Source organism: Panicum virgatum, chromosome 5K (assembly GCF_016808335.1).
Source record: "Panicum virgatum strain AP13 chromosome 5K, P.virgatum_v5, whole genome shotgun sequence".
Lineage (NCBI taxonomy): Eukaryota > Viridiplantae > Streptophyta > Magnoliopsida > Poales > Poaceae > Panicum > Panicum virgatum.
In genome coordinates, this window is record NC_053140.1 from 2,940,883 (window position 1) to 2,956,134 (window position 15,252).

The 15,252-nt window shown below is 48.2% G+C and overlaps 2 protein-coding genes across 4 annotated transcripts; both read left to right on the plus strand.

Annotated features, from left to right (window-relative positions):
* Positions 1-321: 321 nt before the first annotated feature.
* LOC120705671 (VQ motif-containing protein 4-like) lies at positions 322-1,485 on the plus strand. The gene has a single exon (XM_039990143.1). The coding sequence runs from the start codon at positions 445-447 to the stop codon at positions 1,102-1,104; it is 660 nt and encodes a 219-aa protein (XP_039846077.1). The 5' UTR covers positions 322-444; the 3' UTR covers positions 1,105-1,485.
* Positions 1,486-9,913: 8,428 nt separating this feature from the next.
* Positions 9,914-14,493, plus strand: LOC120705672 (serine/threonine/tyrosine-protein kinase HT1-like). 3 transcript variants are annotated; one of them, XM_039990144.1, is made up of 4 exons: positions 9,914-10,472; positions 11,535-12,877; positions 13,316-13,771; positions 13,875-14,493. In XM_039990144.1, the coding sequence occupies exons 2-4, from the start codon at positions 11,852-11,854 to the stop codon at positions 14,115-14,117; spliced, it is 1,725 nt and encodes a 574-aa protein (XP_039846078.1). In that variant the 5' UTR covers positions 9,914-10,472; positions 11,535-11,851; the 3' UTR covers positions 14,118-14,493. The 3 variants fall into 3 exon arrangements, with proteins under 3 accessions (XP_039846078.1, XP_039846079.1, XP_039846080.1); XM_039990145.1 differs by lacking the exon at positions 9,914-10,472 and adding an exon at positions 10,552-11,303; XM_039990146.1 differs by lacking the exon at positions 9,914-10,472 and adding an exon at positions 10,552-11,219.
* Positions 14,494-15,252: the final 759 nt, after the last annotated feature.

Below are 15,252 nucleotides of genomic sequence, written 5' to 3' on the forward strand. Positions count from 1 at the left end.
ACTGGAATGTAGCACTACTCCAAATATAGGTTATAATTGACCGAACAAAGCGTCAGGTGAACGTAAACAAAAGAGAGAGCTATCACCCCCACTAAAACAGACTTAAATCAATCTAAAAAAGGATCAGAGGAATAATTATTTCACTATTATGCAATCCAAACGAAGCTACTGAATCGATAAATGTCATGTCATGCAGGATAGCGTAGATGCTGACAGTTGGGGCCCAAATCCTTGATAAAAAATTGAAAAAACAAAACCGCCCGCAGGGATCAGACGGTGGCAGATTCAAAGCCGCAGCGTGATCGAGCGGCACAAAAGCCTTTCTCTCACCCTCCGCCGCTGCCTCCGTTAGCTTCCTCTCTCCCTCTCTCCCCCGCCCCCCGCTGTCTTTCTCACTCACAAGAGAAGCCAGCCAAGGCTGCTGCCAAAGGCGACATTTTTCTCATGGACGCCGGCGCAGCGACCACCGCCCGGGAGCGCCCCGCGCCGCCCTCGCCGGTGGCCGCGCTTCCGATGCCGATGCCGATGCCACAGGCGTCGGCGGACCCGTCCAGCCCCTTCCCCACCACCTTCGTCCAGGCGGACACCACCTCCTTCAAGCAGGTGGTCCAGATCCTCACTGGCACGCCGGAGACCGCGGCGGCCGCTGCGGCGGGCGGGGCGCAGGCGTCGCCTCCGGCCGCGCAGAAGCCCGCGCCCGCGCCCACGGGGCCCAAGAAGCCGGCTTTCAAGCTCTACGAGCGGCGGAGCAGCATGAAGAGCCTCAAGATGCTCTGCCCGCTGCTCCCGGCCGCCGCCGCCTTCGCCGCCGGCGGCTCCGCGGGCAACGGGTTCTCCCCTCGGGGGTTCTCGCCGCGCGGGCTGGAGGTTCTGTCGCCGAGCATGCTGGACTTCCCGTCGCTGGCGCTGGGGAGCCCCGTCACGCCGCTGCCGCCGCTGCCGGGGTCCGACGAGGCCGCGGCCGCCGAGGACCGGGCCATCGCCGAGAAAGGGTTCTACCTCCACCCGTCCCCGCGCGGCAATGCGGGCCCCGGCGGCGACCTGCAGGCGCCGCCCAGGCTGCTCCCGCTCTTCCCCGTGCAGTCGCCGACCAGCCGGCCATGACCGCTTCGTGGCTTCCCCTCCCTTCCTCTAGGCTGGCGCGCTCCTTGCCGGTATGCTCTGCTCGCTGCTAGTCGCCGTGCTCCTGAAGCGGGAGGCCGACCTGATCTGTGGATGATTTGCTCCTCTCTCCCTCCCTCTCCTGAGCTTTGGGGTGATTCCTGTATGTCCAGTCCTCAGATTTGTAACAGTAATTCGGCGCATAAGAGGGATTAAATTGATCACCGAGTTTGAGTGATGCTCTTGCCCCTCATTTCTTTTCTTGTCCTCATCTGAATTGTAGATTTTTAGCTTGAAAATTTTCACCTTTCCTTGCTTCATGTTCTTGCATTGACATGGTTTGGTGGGGCAAGCTTGTACATTAAGCTGTCAAAACTTGGTCCAGCGTGAAGCAAGTGATCTACTCTAATCCAGCCAGGTAAAATATTCAAAATTCTTAGAACATGGCTCAGCTGTTAGAACTGGTCTGATTATACATGTCTACAAACTAGAAAGATATGGTTCTCCTACTAGAGTTCAAACTCTACAGAAAGGTGACATTTTTTTTATCAGAGGTAAATAGTGTGCCACTGAAACGCACACGGTAACCTGATCATGGAGCTTAGTCTAGTCACTGATCTGAACAGAGGGCCCCGTTGAGTTTGAACCATGTTTCGAGGAAGTGGCAGCTTAGCATCCCCTTATCCACGGAGGGAAGAAGGCAAGGCAGCCCAATAATTGCCCCCTCTTTGTACCAAAATCTGCACAAAATCTGCTCAGAACCAGGAGTGGTAACATTTTCGATCTGCATTGGACACTGGGCATAGTAGAGCAACAAAAGGGGTCCCCAAAAGGGGCATCTTTTTTCGTAGGACACTGGGCATAGTAGAGCAACCCATCTGTGAAAAATTTTTGTAAATAGACTTCATTTAATACTTTAAATTAGTAAAAAAAATTTGCAAATTTTTTTTTGCAACAGAACTAAACACGGCCCAAAGCGAAATGCCCTGCATATTTTTCTCTCATCATGTTGGCTACTGCTACCGGTGGTGGTGGTGGTGGTGGAGGGAGTGGGAGTGGAATATGGGAGCGATCAAAAGGGGTAGAAAAACAAACAAATGAAACAATGCTCTCTCCCTCCCGGTGGTGGAGTGGTGAGCTCCACCATTTTGCATCGGGGCATTATTTTAAGAGAACATAGATGTGAATTGGAGCAAAAGCTAGCAGCTTTTGGAGGAAAAGCCGGGTCTTTTTTATTTTTCCTGAGGAGGAAATTGTGAGGATGCTGAGAGTGCCCCACTACAGTGTCAGCGGCTGAGTTCACTTGCCCACTGCACTGTCCACCCCTCGGCCTGGGCACGAAAAACCGAAAACCGAGAACCGAACCGAATTTACCGAGAACCGAACCGAATTTACCGAAACCGAACAATTCGGTTCCAGGTTCGGTTCCGACTTCTCAGGTACCGAAATTACCGAGGTATTTTCGGTTCTGGACCTCGGTAAACCGAAGTACCGAGCTGGTACCGAATTTACCTAGCAACCTGGCAGCCCATGAAGCCCATCAACAAAACAACAGGCCAACGGCCCACAGCCCACCCCCGGCAATAACCCTAGCCTCACCCGACCTCCCACCCCCCGGCCCCCGCAGCCGCCGCCGCCTCGAGCAGGCGCAGACGCGCAGTCGCGCGGCCGCCCCCCCGACGCCGTCTCGCAGCCGCCAACGCGCGGCCGCCCGCCGACGCCGTCTCGCGCAGCTGCCGACGCGCCGCCGCCTGCCGACGCCGTCTCGCGCCACGGTGCAGGCGCAGGCACGCTGCGCAGCTGCCCCCTGCGGTCTCGCCCGCCCGCGGCCCGTCCGCGGTCCGCCCATCTTCGCGGTCCGCAGCGCGCGCCGTCCGCCCCTCCCCCAAGCCCCATCTCCAGGCGACCGCGTCGTCCGGCGTCCACCACGGCCGCGCCGTCCCCGGCGAGCGGCCGGCCGCCCGTCGCCCTCTGGGAGCGCCTGCCGCCCTCGGCCGGTCGGCCCCCGCCCCTGTCGAGCGCCCGCCGCCCCGGCCAGAGGCCCAGAGGCCGCTATCGTCGGCCCCGCCAACGCCCGACGCTCGCGACCACCGACTTCCACCAGCGCGCGGCGCTGCGCCGCCACCTGCATCAGCCCAGCCTCGGGCTCGCGGCGCTCCGGGCGCCCTGCCCAGTGCCCCGGCCAGCTCTTGTTGTCCGGTGTGCACTGCTTGCTAGGAAAGTTCGGTTCTCTGGGCTGGAACCGAGAACCGAACCGAACTAACCGAAACCGAATTAGCTCGGTTCCAGTCTTTGAAAAGAACCGATCGGTTCCTATAAAATAGGAACCGAACCTGCAAGGGTTCCTCCCGAATGCCCAGCCCTATCCACCCCGCTCCATCATGCAATGCCTTGCCTACATGCATGGATGTCGATTCTGTAGCAACAGCGGGGGAGCGGAGCTGCATGCTCTGGCTTGTCAGGCAAATCAAATGAGCGCGCCTGTCAGATCTGCCGCACATCCATCCCAATGGCAGATGGCAGATGGCTGATTCGACGCAAACAAGCGGTTAAGATGTTGTTACCATGTTTCAATCAAAGTAGGAGCACATTTTGTCAATCAGCGAGAAAGGAAAAAAAGTTACTGCAGGCTGACGCGGCTCCAGAGCTGACGGTGACGGCGGCACGCTTTGCAGCAGGAGCAGCGCGCGTGCACAGCGAAAGCCGACGCCGTCACGTCGCGGACGGACGCGACGCGACGTCGTCAGCTTTGCAGGGCGTTCGTTCACTTTTGAAGCCGCGGTAACTTCCAGTTAAGGCCGTGTTTAGTTAAAAAATCAAAATTCCAAATTTTTTTTCCGGCACCTGCATGGAGATTTAAATCTAGACGAAATAAAAAACACATTGCGACTGCTGTCTGTAAATGGCGAGACGAATCTAATGAACCTAATTAGGCTGTAATTAGATGCTAAATTGCTACAGTAATACTACAGTAAATAACCTCTAATGACGGATTAATTAGGCTCGCTAGATTCATCTCGCGATTTACAGACGAGTTCTGTAATTATTTTTGTAATTAGTCTATGTTTAGTACTTTAAATGTAGAAAGATGCCTTTTTAAAAACTTTACAACGCGCAACTAAACACGGCCCAAGTGCAGAGTGAGAGTACTTTCCATCTCAAATTTGAAGTTTCAAACTCCTCTGCAGTGTACTACTAGTAGTACGTAGAATACAAGTACAGCTACAGCATCGTGGCAAATGGTAAGGGGCCGTTTAGTTTCAAAGGCAAAAAATTTTGGATGTCTCGTCGTGTATTTGATCAGATGTCGAAAGAATTTTTCGTACACTAATTAAAAAACTAATTCCAGAACTCACCTGGAAACCACGAAACGACTCTTTTGAGGTCTTTGACCGCAGCATTAGCACATGTGGGTTACTGTAGCAATTATGGCTAATCATGCACTAATTAGACTTAAAAAATTCGTCTCGTCGTGTACATCCAAACTGTGTAATTAATTTTGTTATTTAATTATATTTAGTGCTTCATACATGTGTTTAAAGGGGAGGTGAAAATTTTTGGGTGAAATTTTTTGGAAACTAAACGGCCCCTAAATTCAATCCAGCAATTCATCTCGGTAAGTCAGAGATGCTAAATTTGACAGCATGTACTCATCGTCAGTCTCGGATACTGCATTTTGGACAAATAACGGAGTACGCAGATTTGAATTCCGAATGCGTACGTGCCGCTGTACGACGCTGTACCGGGCAGTCGTCACAGGGAAAGCTACGTCATGGCATCAATGGTGCGGTAGTTATTTCACGGGTGTTAATTACTCCCTCCTCCCCCGTTTATAAGGCATGGTGGAACATGACACGATCTTCTAAACAACACTTTGACCATTTATTTATCATATATTATATCACTTTTGATTATAAACTTATAATCATTGTAAAATATATTTGATTATGAATCAATCATATGAAATTTGCATTATAAAAATAAAATTTTAATAGTCAAATTATTGGTCAAAGATGACAAAATTTGAATCTTGATATACGTGTATGCCTTATAAACAGGGAAGGAGGGAGTAGGTATGACTCGCTAGATAGAGCGCCCATTGAATTGGTCGGAGTCGCAATCGCAACAGCGTGCCGTTGCTGTCATCATGCCGGTACAGAGCCCGTTACGGGAATCCGATGCCACGGTAAAACTTAGTACTACGTGTACCAGTAAAAAAGCTACAGGTACTCTCCCCCCTCCTCTTTGAGACCTGGACAAATACAAATTAATCTGACTGAATTTCTGGTACTGTCCAAAGATGAAAAATCCACAGCTTCAGTCACATCGATCGAGTCAGATTACCAAATCATTGACTGCTCCACTCCAACTGAATCAAATCAAACCAAGCACAAATGTATTGTGCACATCATGGATGTTGATTTTTTTTTAAAAAAATGATCGATGTTGCTCTACAAGGAATTTAACTGCCGAAAGCGCGGGTCGTGATAATAATCATTGAGACAAAAGTTACAGACACTGTCAGTCTGAGATGCAAGAGCGATCCAAGTCATTGGCAGCAGGCCAGTGCTGCGATTTTTAGCGACGTCTGCTGCTCGATTAAACTAGCAGTTTGGCATCCGATCCGGTGTTTCCCATCGAGGCAAAAAAAGGAGGGGAGCAAGCAGGGACACATACCAGAGCTTCCACGCAGCACTCAATTCTTCAGGCGGTGCGCTATCGGAATCTCGCCCCTTGTCAGCACGCACCCAACACAACGTACGTCGAAGAACACGGCAGGGCTAGATTTATATATTTATATAAGAAATATATTAGCTACAAATCAATCTTTCGTGCAAACCGTGCATACTTCAATCTGAGTCACCGGATCAACATTCAAGGGATGCACTGGGAGAGTGGAAGAGGAGATTAGCAAAAGTGTGGTTAGATGTGGGCGGTTAATTGTAAAATTATCCACTTCTCCGTGCCTCTTGGATATTGATCCGTGGTCTAGATTCAAATGTGGACGGTTTGATTGAAGAAATTGGTAGCTCATCATGCTACACTGTTGTTATGTATACGGCATGTAAAGAAGCTCGAGGGCAGAGAAAAGTGTTAGGCACAGATGCCACCGGGAAAAGCTAGCCGTTTGTGTTTGCTGCGAGTGCGAGGATCTCACTGTGCTCCCGTGCCTAATAGCCAGCGTGTTGACCTGCACGACGTCGATGGCCGAGAGGGATGATGAGGTCAATGCATGGAGGACAGCCACGGCGATTTTGATTCGAGGCCCCCACGCGTATGTGGATTGGGGGCCAAGATGCCTGTTTGGAATATATGAATGAATTTCACGAGACTTTGCTCGATGTTTACAATCACCTTTTGAAATTACTACTGCTACTGAATTTGGACGCACCGGACAGAGTCACATGCGTGTGAATACGCGTGGGAAGAGAATGGAGCCTTTTCTTTCCATTTCATTTCACTTCCTTGTAGGAGTATTTTTTTTAGAGAGAGAGAGGGTCGTCTTTTTCTGAAAGAGCAAAAAGGGGAAAACAAAGAAAGAAGGGTTTTTTGAAACGAACATGCAGAGAGGAGTGCAGATGGGGCGGGTGGTCCAGGTCGGAGCGACTGGGCGCGCGAGGGCAAGTACCACGCCATGGCCATGTGACCCTCGCATCGATCTCGCACGCTGGCCGCGGCCTCCATCCAGCAGGAGGCCACCACCACCACACTCCACCAGCGCGGCCGGCCGGCCGGCGGCGGCGGCCACCGGCCAGCCCGCCCCCACACGCACTTGCATTTGGTCTCTGCCTGCTCGGCCAACCACGGCCAGACGAGCGAGATCCTGCGCAGGACACTGGACCAGCAGCAGGCTGATGAGCCATGGCCCCATGAGCATGAGGGATTTGGGGACTCCGGACAGTGATGCGTCGGCACCTACAGGTCAGGTTGCGCGCCTGAACGATTGCTGTTCATGTCACTTGCTGATTGGGATGTGGAGTTTGGAGCACTGAGAGAGACTGGACAAAGGTGTGTTGGGCTTTTTTTTTTTCTCCAGAGGGACCACCGGCCCAGCAACAGCCCTGATACGGAGAGATGGATGGATGGGCCGGGGGCCCGTGAATGCAAGCCCCAAATGGGCCTGAACATCAGGAAGCCCATTGTCAACCGAACAGGGCAGTGGCCCAGGCCCAGAACTCATCCGGTCCTTTCGTCAACCAACGCAACGCAAAGGTGATTCAGTCAGCGATGACGGCGACAGTCGGTGCCCTATTTTCTTCTCATCTCCCCATGGTATGGTACGATAATCTAACTATCTAATCTAATCTTACCGAAATGTGCGTTTCATGTCGGATCCCAATAAGTTCCGGTATACAATAACAACCGGCTTTCTCACAAATGATTAACTAATCTTTGGCTGATGGAGATGTTTCTGCTTTTAATTAAAGATTTGCAGAGCTGCACGTTTGAATGAATCATCTCGTAGAAATAGAATGGTTTTGTTACGAAACAGAGGATAGAAGACTACTAGATTCCCATGCCAAAGAATTATTTACCTCTGTGCGTCCACGCAAGGCAGGCAAAGCTCCTCCTCTCAAGCCTGACGCTTCTGAACCTCAAACGGCAGCAATTCCCTTCGTCACTTGACACAGCCGTTTCTGTCCCTGAATTCATCACCTGTCCGTTTCTGAAACTGTCGATTTTTCCAGGATCTATCAGCCTTTTGGCACTGCCTGCCCCGAAGTGTTTGCCTCCTGGTTCTCCTCTTCAGACGATGTCAATTGCCAAGCCACATTAGTGGCGAGACAAGGTCGATCAGGGCGTCAGCCAGGCCTTAGAAAAAACAAAAAAAATCCGGGCGGATTAAGAAAGCTAAAGTCAAATGAATGAGCTGGGATCTTCCGTGGCATGGACTTTGAGGTGTGAAACGTGCAGCAGGAACAGGAATCCACAGGTGCAACAGTCTTGGAATCCCTAAAATTGAGCATGTGACTGAGCAATTAATTAGAGTCTGAGATGCGATTGGGATGGGGTCAAAGTAGTACAACATATTCTCCATAGTTATGTTATGTTAGTTCATATAATACTGCAAGCTACGAGAGGCATTCAATATTCTCTCTTCTCTTGCATGCTACACGTAGTCATCTGCGTTATCATGTACTTAGCTTGTTTGTGTTCTCATTAGTTAGAAAAGTCTACATGTGTGACCAAAGGTTTGGTACAAGCCCCCAATGCGATTCTCCTGTATTCCAAACACCCTTTTTTCTACCCAGATAAATTGACCATATATGGTAGCTAGATTGTTCTAAATTTCATTTGAGCTATTGTCTCTACCCTCTTTCGTGTTGTCTTTTCCTTCGTTACTAGGGACACGACTTGCTTCATCACTATATCCTCCTTTTTTTCATGCCACCCTTTTTCATGCCACCTTTCACGTCACCTTTTTTCATTGTAAGATCATCATTCCTTGCTTATAGATTTTAATGATTGTAGCCAATATCACTGGTTACATCAGCTCATTTTTCGTCAAATTCCTCGTACGAATCAATTTTTGTTGCAAAATTACCGTGACTGCTAACACTATCCGTAGGGATATATACTATGTTTATTATTGTATTCGTCATCATTTCTCATTGTCATGACTACCAACAACCTCCTCGGCATACATCCTCGTATCCAAGTTATCATCGTCATTGCTGATGTATTCTTTGGCTCACATTTTGGGCGCCATATATCTGGGAAGTAGTTAATTTTCATTTTTTTTGGGGAAGTATTTGTAGAAGGGTCTGGTCATAATTCTTATATTCAAACTAAAATTCATATTTGCAATAAATTGTACCACCTTCCAAAAGTTGATTGCTAATTTAGAGTATTTGAACAATTCTATCCTGTCTCTGTCATGCAGTTCATTTTTTTTCAAATTATCTTTAGGAGGAAAATGCTTGATCAGCACAAAGAGATTATAGTAACTCGCAAACTGTTCCCTAACCATGCGAATACACAATAGTGGTGTCCTTATGGAAAAGCTGGTAACTTCAATCAAAAACCCAAACAAAACAAGATAGAGATTACAAGATGGTAGAAGAAGAGACAACACCAAAGCGTGATGTACTGAATCCTTTTGCCATGTAGAATCCCCTAACCAGCACCAATAATAGACGCAAAGAATGTCGATCGAAAAGGAGAGGTCACGAGGACTAGGCTATCTGCACCGCTCAACTCTATCACGAGACCTCAACTGGAAGTATAGCAGCCGGACTCCCGCACCGCAAGCCGCTATCCCGACCGGCACCGTAGCGATTGCTACAGGAAAACTCCACAGGTAGCGGCGCAAAGCAGGAAGGCCATCATCCGGTCCAGATCTGCATACAGGCTTTGCCCGCGGCAGCATCTCAACCTCTACAGAGTGCGGATAGGGGGACCCGGTCCCTTTACAGTGCCGTTTGCGGGCATAGCGGCCCTATTTGGTTCGAAGTAGCATAAATAGTATAAAAAATTTGACTAATAATTAGGGTACTAAATAAAGTCAATTTACAAAACTAATTCCACAGCTCTGCGCTACTTCGCGAGACGAATCTAATGAGGCATTTGACTGCACGATTAGAGGATAGTTACTGTAGCATCACTGTAGACAATCATCAATTAATTATTGTCATTAGATTCGTCGTGAAAAAGTTTTGCAACTAAACTTCGTTTAGGACTCCATACATGTGAGATTCTTTTCTCAAGAATTGTGTGCGCTACTCGTGCTACTGAACCAAACAGGCCCAGCGGTGCGGGTAGCCTAAAAAAACCCTAACCACTTTTTATGCGAAAAAAGGGCTTGACATTCCCCCAATCCTGCAGTGTCCCTCTCTCGCCACCCCTGCAGTTTGCAGTGGGCCATTGACTCCTCTTCACATTGCACCCAGAAAAAGCTCGCATTTGCATCCATACCCTCACCTCCAGTCTTTCCATATCTATACAAACAGTCCCAAAACTATCCATATTTGTATAGACGGGCTCCCTGAATTTTTGCGGGAATTTTGCGGTCCGCGCCGCCCTCGCGTAATCTCATCCTCGTCTCCTCCCCTTCAGATACGAGCCCCTGCGCCTCCCGGTATTGTCAACGAAGCCCTCCAAGGAAGGCGTTGCAGATCGGCAGAACAGGAGGGAGACCGTACGGCGGCGCGGGGGGAGGGAGAGCGTACGTCCCACCGGCACGAGGCCGCGTTACAGGGTGTGCAGTACGCACGGGCCCTTTTCTGGTGCGCGCCCTCAATGCGCTCTTGATAACCCCCGGCTCCCCCTCGATCCGCTTCTGCTTCGGTTGCTGGCCGCCTACCTGGAGCGGCAGGAGGGGTGGGAGCTGGCATTTGATCCGGTTTTCCGTCCGCCGCAATCCCTGGAAGGTTAGTTTGTTGCTGCTCCGATCTTTGTGGCCGCAAAGACTTGTATTTGTTTGTAGGGGACTGGGTTTTCTTCCAGAACTAATTTTTTTTATATAGTCTGGAGGTTTCCCTTCTCCAAGTGTTCAGACTTGAGTGTTCTACATGCCGGTTTTGTTGGGTTTTAGATCGATTTTCATCTGAGAAGGCAAGTTCTTTAGAGGCGGATTTGCTGCTCGTGTGGGACTTTTATTTTGTTGGTTATTGTTAAAGTTTTCACTTTTTTATGCCCCGGATTGGTTTCCTTGGGGCAATCGCGTTTACACGCCTCGGGCGGGTTTCGATGCCATTGATGCGCAACTCCGTTCGATGTTTGCATTTGCTCCCCTAGGATTGCGCTTTCGATTGGTACAAGTATTTTCTTTCCCGGATTGAAACATTTTCGAGTTGCTTGTTGATTTTACATGGGAGACGTGTTTGCCTCATGGTTATTGGTTATTTGGTTTTAGAAAAGTCACAATCCTTTTCACTACCTCTTTTTTTTGGAAAGAAGAGAAGTCGCGATCTCATAATTGAGTCTTTTTTGGATAAGAGGTTGTTCTTCGTTTGTGCATTTGTGTTTTACTCAAGGATTCCCGCAAGAATTGCTCACTGTTTGATGTGTCGTCCCATGAAAAGTCACTAACTTGACAATGATAGATCTGTACGCCGTCTGGCGAGTGGTCAATCGCAGACTAAACGAACTGTTGTTCAGATGTCCTGCTTGATCCGGTCAGCCTATGAATTAGCCTATGATATTGCAGTTTCTCATGGTTGAGACTCCTCATGGTTCAACGCATGTATTTGTCAAAAACCGTGCGCTTGCTCCCCGTTTCATACCTGTTCTTTTTTTTCCAATGCCATTAGACAGAGTCAAGTCCTTCGTTTTGAATTATACGTGTGTATTATTTGAATCTAATATTGGATTATTGCTTTGCCTCTGTTCATTGAACTGGACATTTTCTATTGCAATAATTGCCAATATAATAGTTGCTGTTGCTCAACCGATTCAGTTTACAATTGTGCCTCCCTCTTGCTTTATTTTAGGATTCTTGAGAAGCCCTGTTTGTGACTGCCTGATTCTCCAACAAGCTCTGCGAAGTCTAGGATCCATTTCTCTGTACTTGGCAAGCTCTGGGCCCTTTTAGATTACCCGTCTGATACACAAGTTGCTGCAAGAATTCGACTGCAAATGGACCAAGGAACTGCAGCGGCGATTCCTGGTTTAAGCACTTCTGTTGGTGTTTCGGGTGACAGATTCCTTTTCTCCTCAAAGTTCAACATGTGGTTTCTATGCTTCCAGACTTCCAAAGTTGGAATCTGATCTCTTGTGACAGTGCTTCTTGGCTTCCTTATTTTCCGTTATGGAGGAGCAGAACTCATGGCTTAGGAGGACCAAGTTCTCACACACTATCTACACAAGAGTGGATCCTCGAAGGGTACCTATTGCTCCTCCGGTTGGCAAGGATGTGGTGGTACCTTTCGCTCCGCTTAGCAAGGATGTTGAGCGGAAATTGCAGAAATTTGTGAGTATGGGGAAGTCCATGTCGATGCCTGTTGATCGGGATGCCGAAGATACAGGGACTGCACTCAAGCACTGTGCTAGCTTGCCTCTGGTCCGATCCTCGCTTCAGCTTGATAGGGACAAGGCCAATAAACCGAAGAAGGCGAGTTTGGAGATTCCTTCCAGCCCTCCAATGAACTCAGAGAATTGCAGGGGCCTGAGAGCAAGGAGCCTGGTCAAGAGCCCAAGTTCGATGATGCTCCTCAGCTACTTGAACAAAGCTCCCTCGAACCAAGGCTCTAGTCCGCAAAAGGCTTATGGACCTCAGCACAAACAGAGATCGAAGTCCCCCCTTCCTTGTACTGCACCTTCTGAAGTGTTCAGGGAAGCAAAGTCTAGCAGCCAGAGGTTTGCGAGCCCCCCTCCACAGCGAAGAGGATCTGAAAAGAGTATATATGGAAAATCATTTGCTAGGCAGGTGTCTTATATGGGTCAGAGTCCTGATTTGTGCTCAACTCCAATGGTATCTGGTAAGCACAAGTCTCAAAAGGATAATTCTTGGGCAAGGAAATACAGCGGTGGAAGGAGGGTTAGTGCAGTTAACCCTGCTATTGATCGGAGGGCCCAGATGGTTAGAATGAATCAGGCGGTGCAAACGACAGTCGATTGGACACTTGATCCCTCCAAGCTGCTCGTTGGGCACAGGTTTGCTAGCGGGGCATATAGTCGGCTGTACAGGGGGTTGTATGACGATAAACCAGTTGCAATTAAATTTATCCGACAACCTGATGATGACGACAATGGGAAGATGGCTGCTAAACTTGAGAAGCAGTATAACAGTGAGATAAATTCACTATCTCACCTTTACCACAAGAATGTGATCAAGGTAACAATTAACATGATTATGTACAATCAGCCTTTTGTCTTAAGTCTCGACTTGAATCTCCTAATACGTATTAGTTTAAGTGCATGTGTGTGTGTGTGTGTTGGTTTTACTTTTCATTCTTATTATGACCATTTTAATTTGATCTGACCAGTTTAGATTAGTGCTGCTGATAATGACTTGTCAGTTTGTTCCCACTATTTTAGAAACAACTTAAACTGAATTTAGTACTCTTAGGAACATTAGAACTAATCATAGTTGGTGTATACTGTCATACTGTGCTACTCTAGTGCTCAGAATAGTTGTTAGTAGGTTATCTTGTAAGTATGGTTGATTGTTTCCAATGAGTTGAGCTTATGAATTACACCTTCCACATGCATGTACTGTTGATTTGCTTTGTTATGCAACCTCCCTTCTCTGATCAATTTTCTGCTAACGCAGCTTGTGGTGGCCTATAAATGCCCACCAGTTTTTTATATTATTACCGAGTTCCTTCCGGGAGGCTCCTTAAGGTCATACCTGAATAGCACAGAGAACCACCCCATCCCTGTGGAGAAGATCATATCCATTGCTCTTGATGTTGCCTGTGGTTTGGAGTACATACACTCTCAAGGGATTGTTCACCGCGACATTAAGCCTGAGAACATTCTCTTTGACGAGAACTTTTGTGTGAAGATTGCTGATTTTGGTATCGCCTGTGAGGAGACTTTCTGTGATGTTCTAGTGGAGGATGAGGGCACTTACAGGTGGATGGCTCCTGAGATGATCAAGCAAAAGGCATACAACCGAAAGGTTGATGTCTACAGCTTTGGGTTGCTCCTGTGGGAAATGGTGTCTGGAAGAATTCCTTACGAGAACCTGACCCCTTTCCAGGTGGCTTATGCTGTCGCCAATAGGGTAATGATTTCTTTCCTGCTTTGAGGACAACATCTAAAGAGAATTTATTTGCACAATGACTGTTGAAGCATATACATTTCTTACATAATTGTTTTTTTCCCAGAACTTGAGGCCAACAATTCCTCCAGAATGCCCATCAGCTCTCAGATCCCTGATTGAGCAGTGCTGCGCGTTGCAGCCTGACAAGAGGCCTGATTTCTGGCAGATTGTGAAAGTCTTGGAACAGTTCCGTTCCATTCTCTCGCAGGGTGGCTGCCTTGACATAGCGAAGAGTGGCACCTGCCAGGATCCCAAGAAGCGTCTCCTGCACTGGATTCAGAAACTGAAACCAGCGCAGAGCAGCTGAGTACTCAAGCACTTGTAGCATCTTTGCAGCCATAGTTTTATCTGGTTGGGTATGCTCAGTAGCTTAGCATAAACCCTTAGTACCTTTTTGCGCTTGGGAAAGAAGGATCCTTGATTCAAGGAACCTGGGTTCTAGGATGCTTGCAGGTGTTTATCCCTGCGAGTATAGATTCTACAGTAGCTGTATATGGTTGTGCCTTGCGCACTCTGTCTCGCCTCTTGTTAAATTTACCTGCAAGTTATGGTGATGATACTATAGCATCTTGTCTGAAAAGAGTGTCATTTTTAGTCTTTATGATCGGATGCTCACTAACTGAGGTGAAGATAGCGAAAGGAAGGCATATGCAGAGTTGACTCTGAGGCTGTCTTTTGGGAAAGGGCATTGTTAATACAATTATTGTACCCTTCTATTACTAGCAGCAGCCGTTCGTCTCGTCATGATGCTGATGCCTGACACAGCAACATCTGGTCGCTGCTTTACTAGGGTATAATAGAGTTTCACACTTCCATTATCCTTGAGGCCGCAAATTACAGTATTGACCATGCTCACGGTGGTGTTGTCTTCGGTGAAACTTTGGGTTAGTTCTGGGAGAGGTTTCAGATCAAATATTTTTGTGGTGTTGTACGTTCACGCATTCTTCCCTGGGGAGATTAGCTCTGCATACTTGTTCCCCTGTTATAGTGGCTTTAGCCCTCGAATAGGAGCTGAAGCTTTTAGCTAATAAAATCATATAAGACATCTTACCAAAAACAAAGCAAATAGGCATTACTCGTCAGTATGGGCCAGTAGCAGGGCTGCTGGAACATTCAGCATCATCATGAATGCTTTTAACCCTGTTGAGAAACAGGGCGCATACTGAATCAAAAGGCAGAAGAACCGCTTCTTCATCTGCTGCGAAAACCTTCAGGTGGTTTCAGAGTTCAGGCATGCGTGTATGTTTTCTCTGACTCTGAAGCTTTGGGTTAATTCTGGGAGAGGATTCAAATCAGATACTTTTGTGGTGTCGTTTGCACCTACCTTTATGCATTCTTCACTGGGGAGATGAGCTCTGCAGCCTTGCCCCCATGAATGTTTCACTCATCAGTATATGGGCCTGTAGCAGGAACATTCAGCATCACCATGAATGCTTTTAGCT

Bases quoted from the DNA above. Each gene is read 5' to 3' on its own strand.
- LOC120705672 (XM_039990144.1), top strand. From the start codon at position 11,852: ATGGAGGAGCAGAACTCATGGCTTAGGAGGACCAAGTTCTCACACACT. The intron at 12,878-13,315 runs GTAACAATTAAC...CTGCTAACGCAG, and splicing joins ACCACAAGAATGTGATCAAG to CTTGTGGTGGCCTATAAATG. The intron at 13,772-13,874 runs GTAATGATTTCT...TTTTTTTCCCAG, and splicing joins CTTATGCTGTCGCCAATAGG to AACTTGAGGCCAACAATTCC.
- LOC120705671 (XM_039990143.1), top strand. From the start codon at position 445: ATGGACGCCGGCGCAGCGACCACCGCCCGGGAGCGCCCCGCGCCGCCC.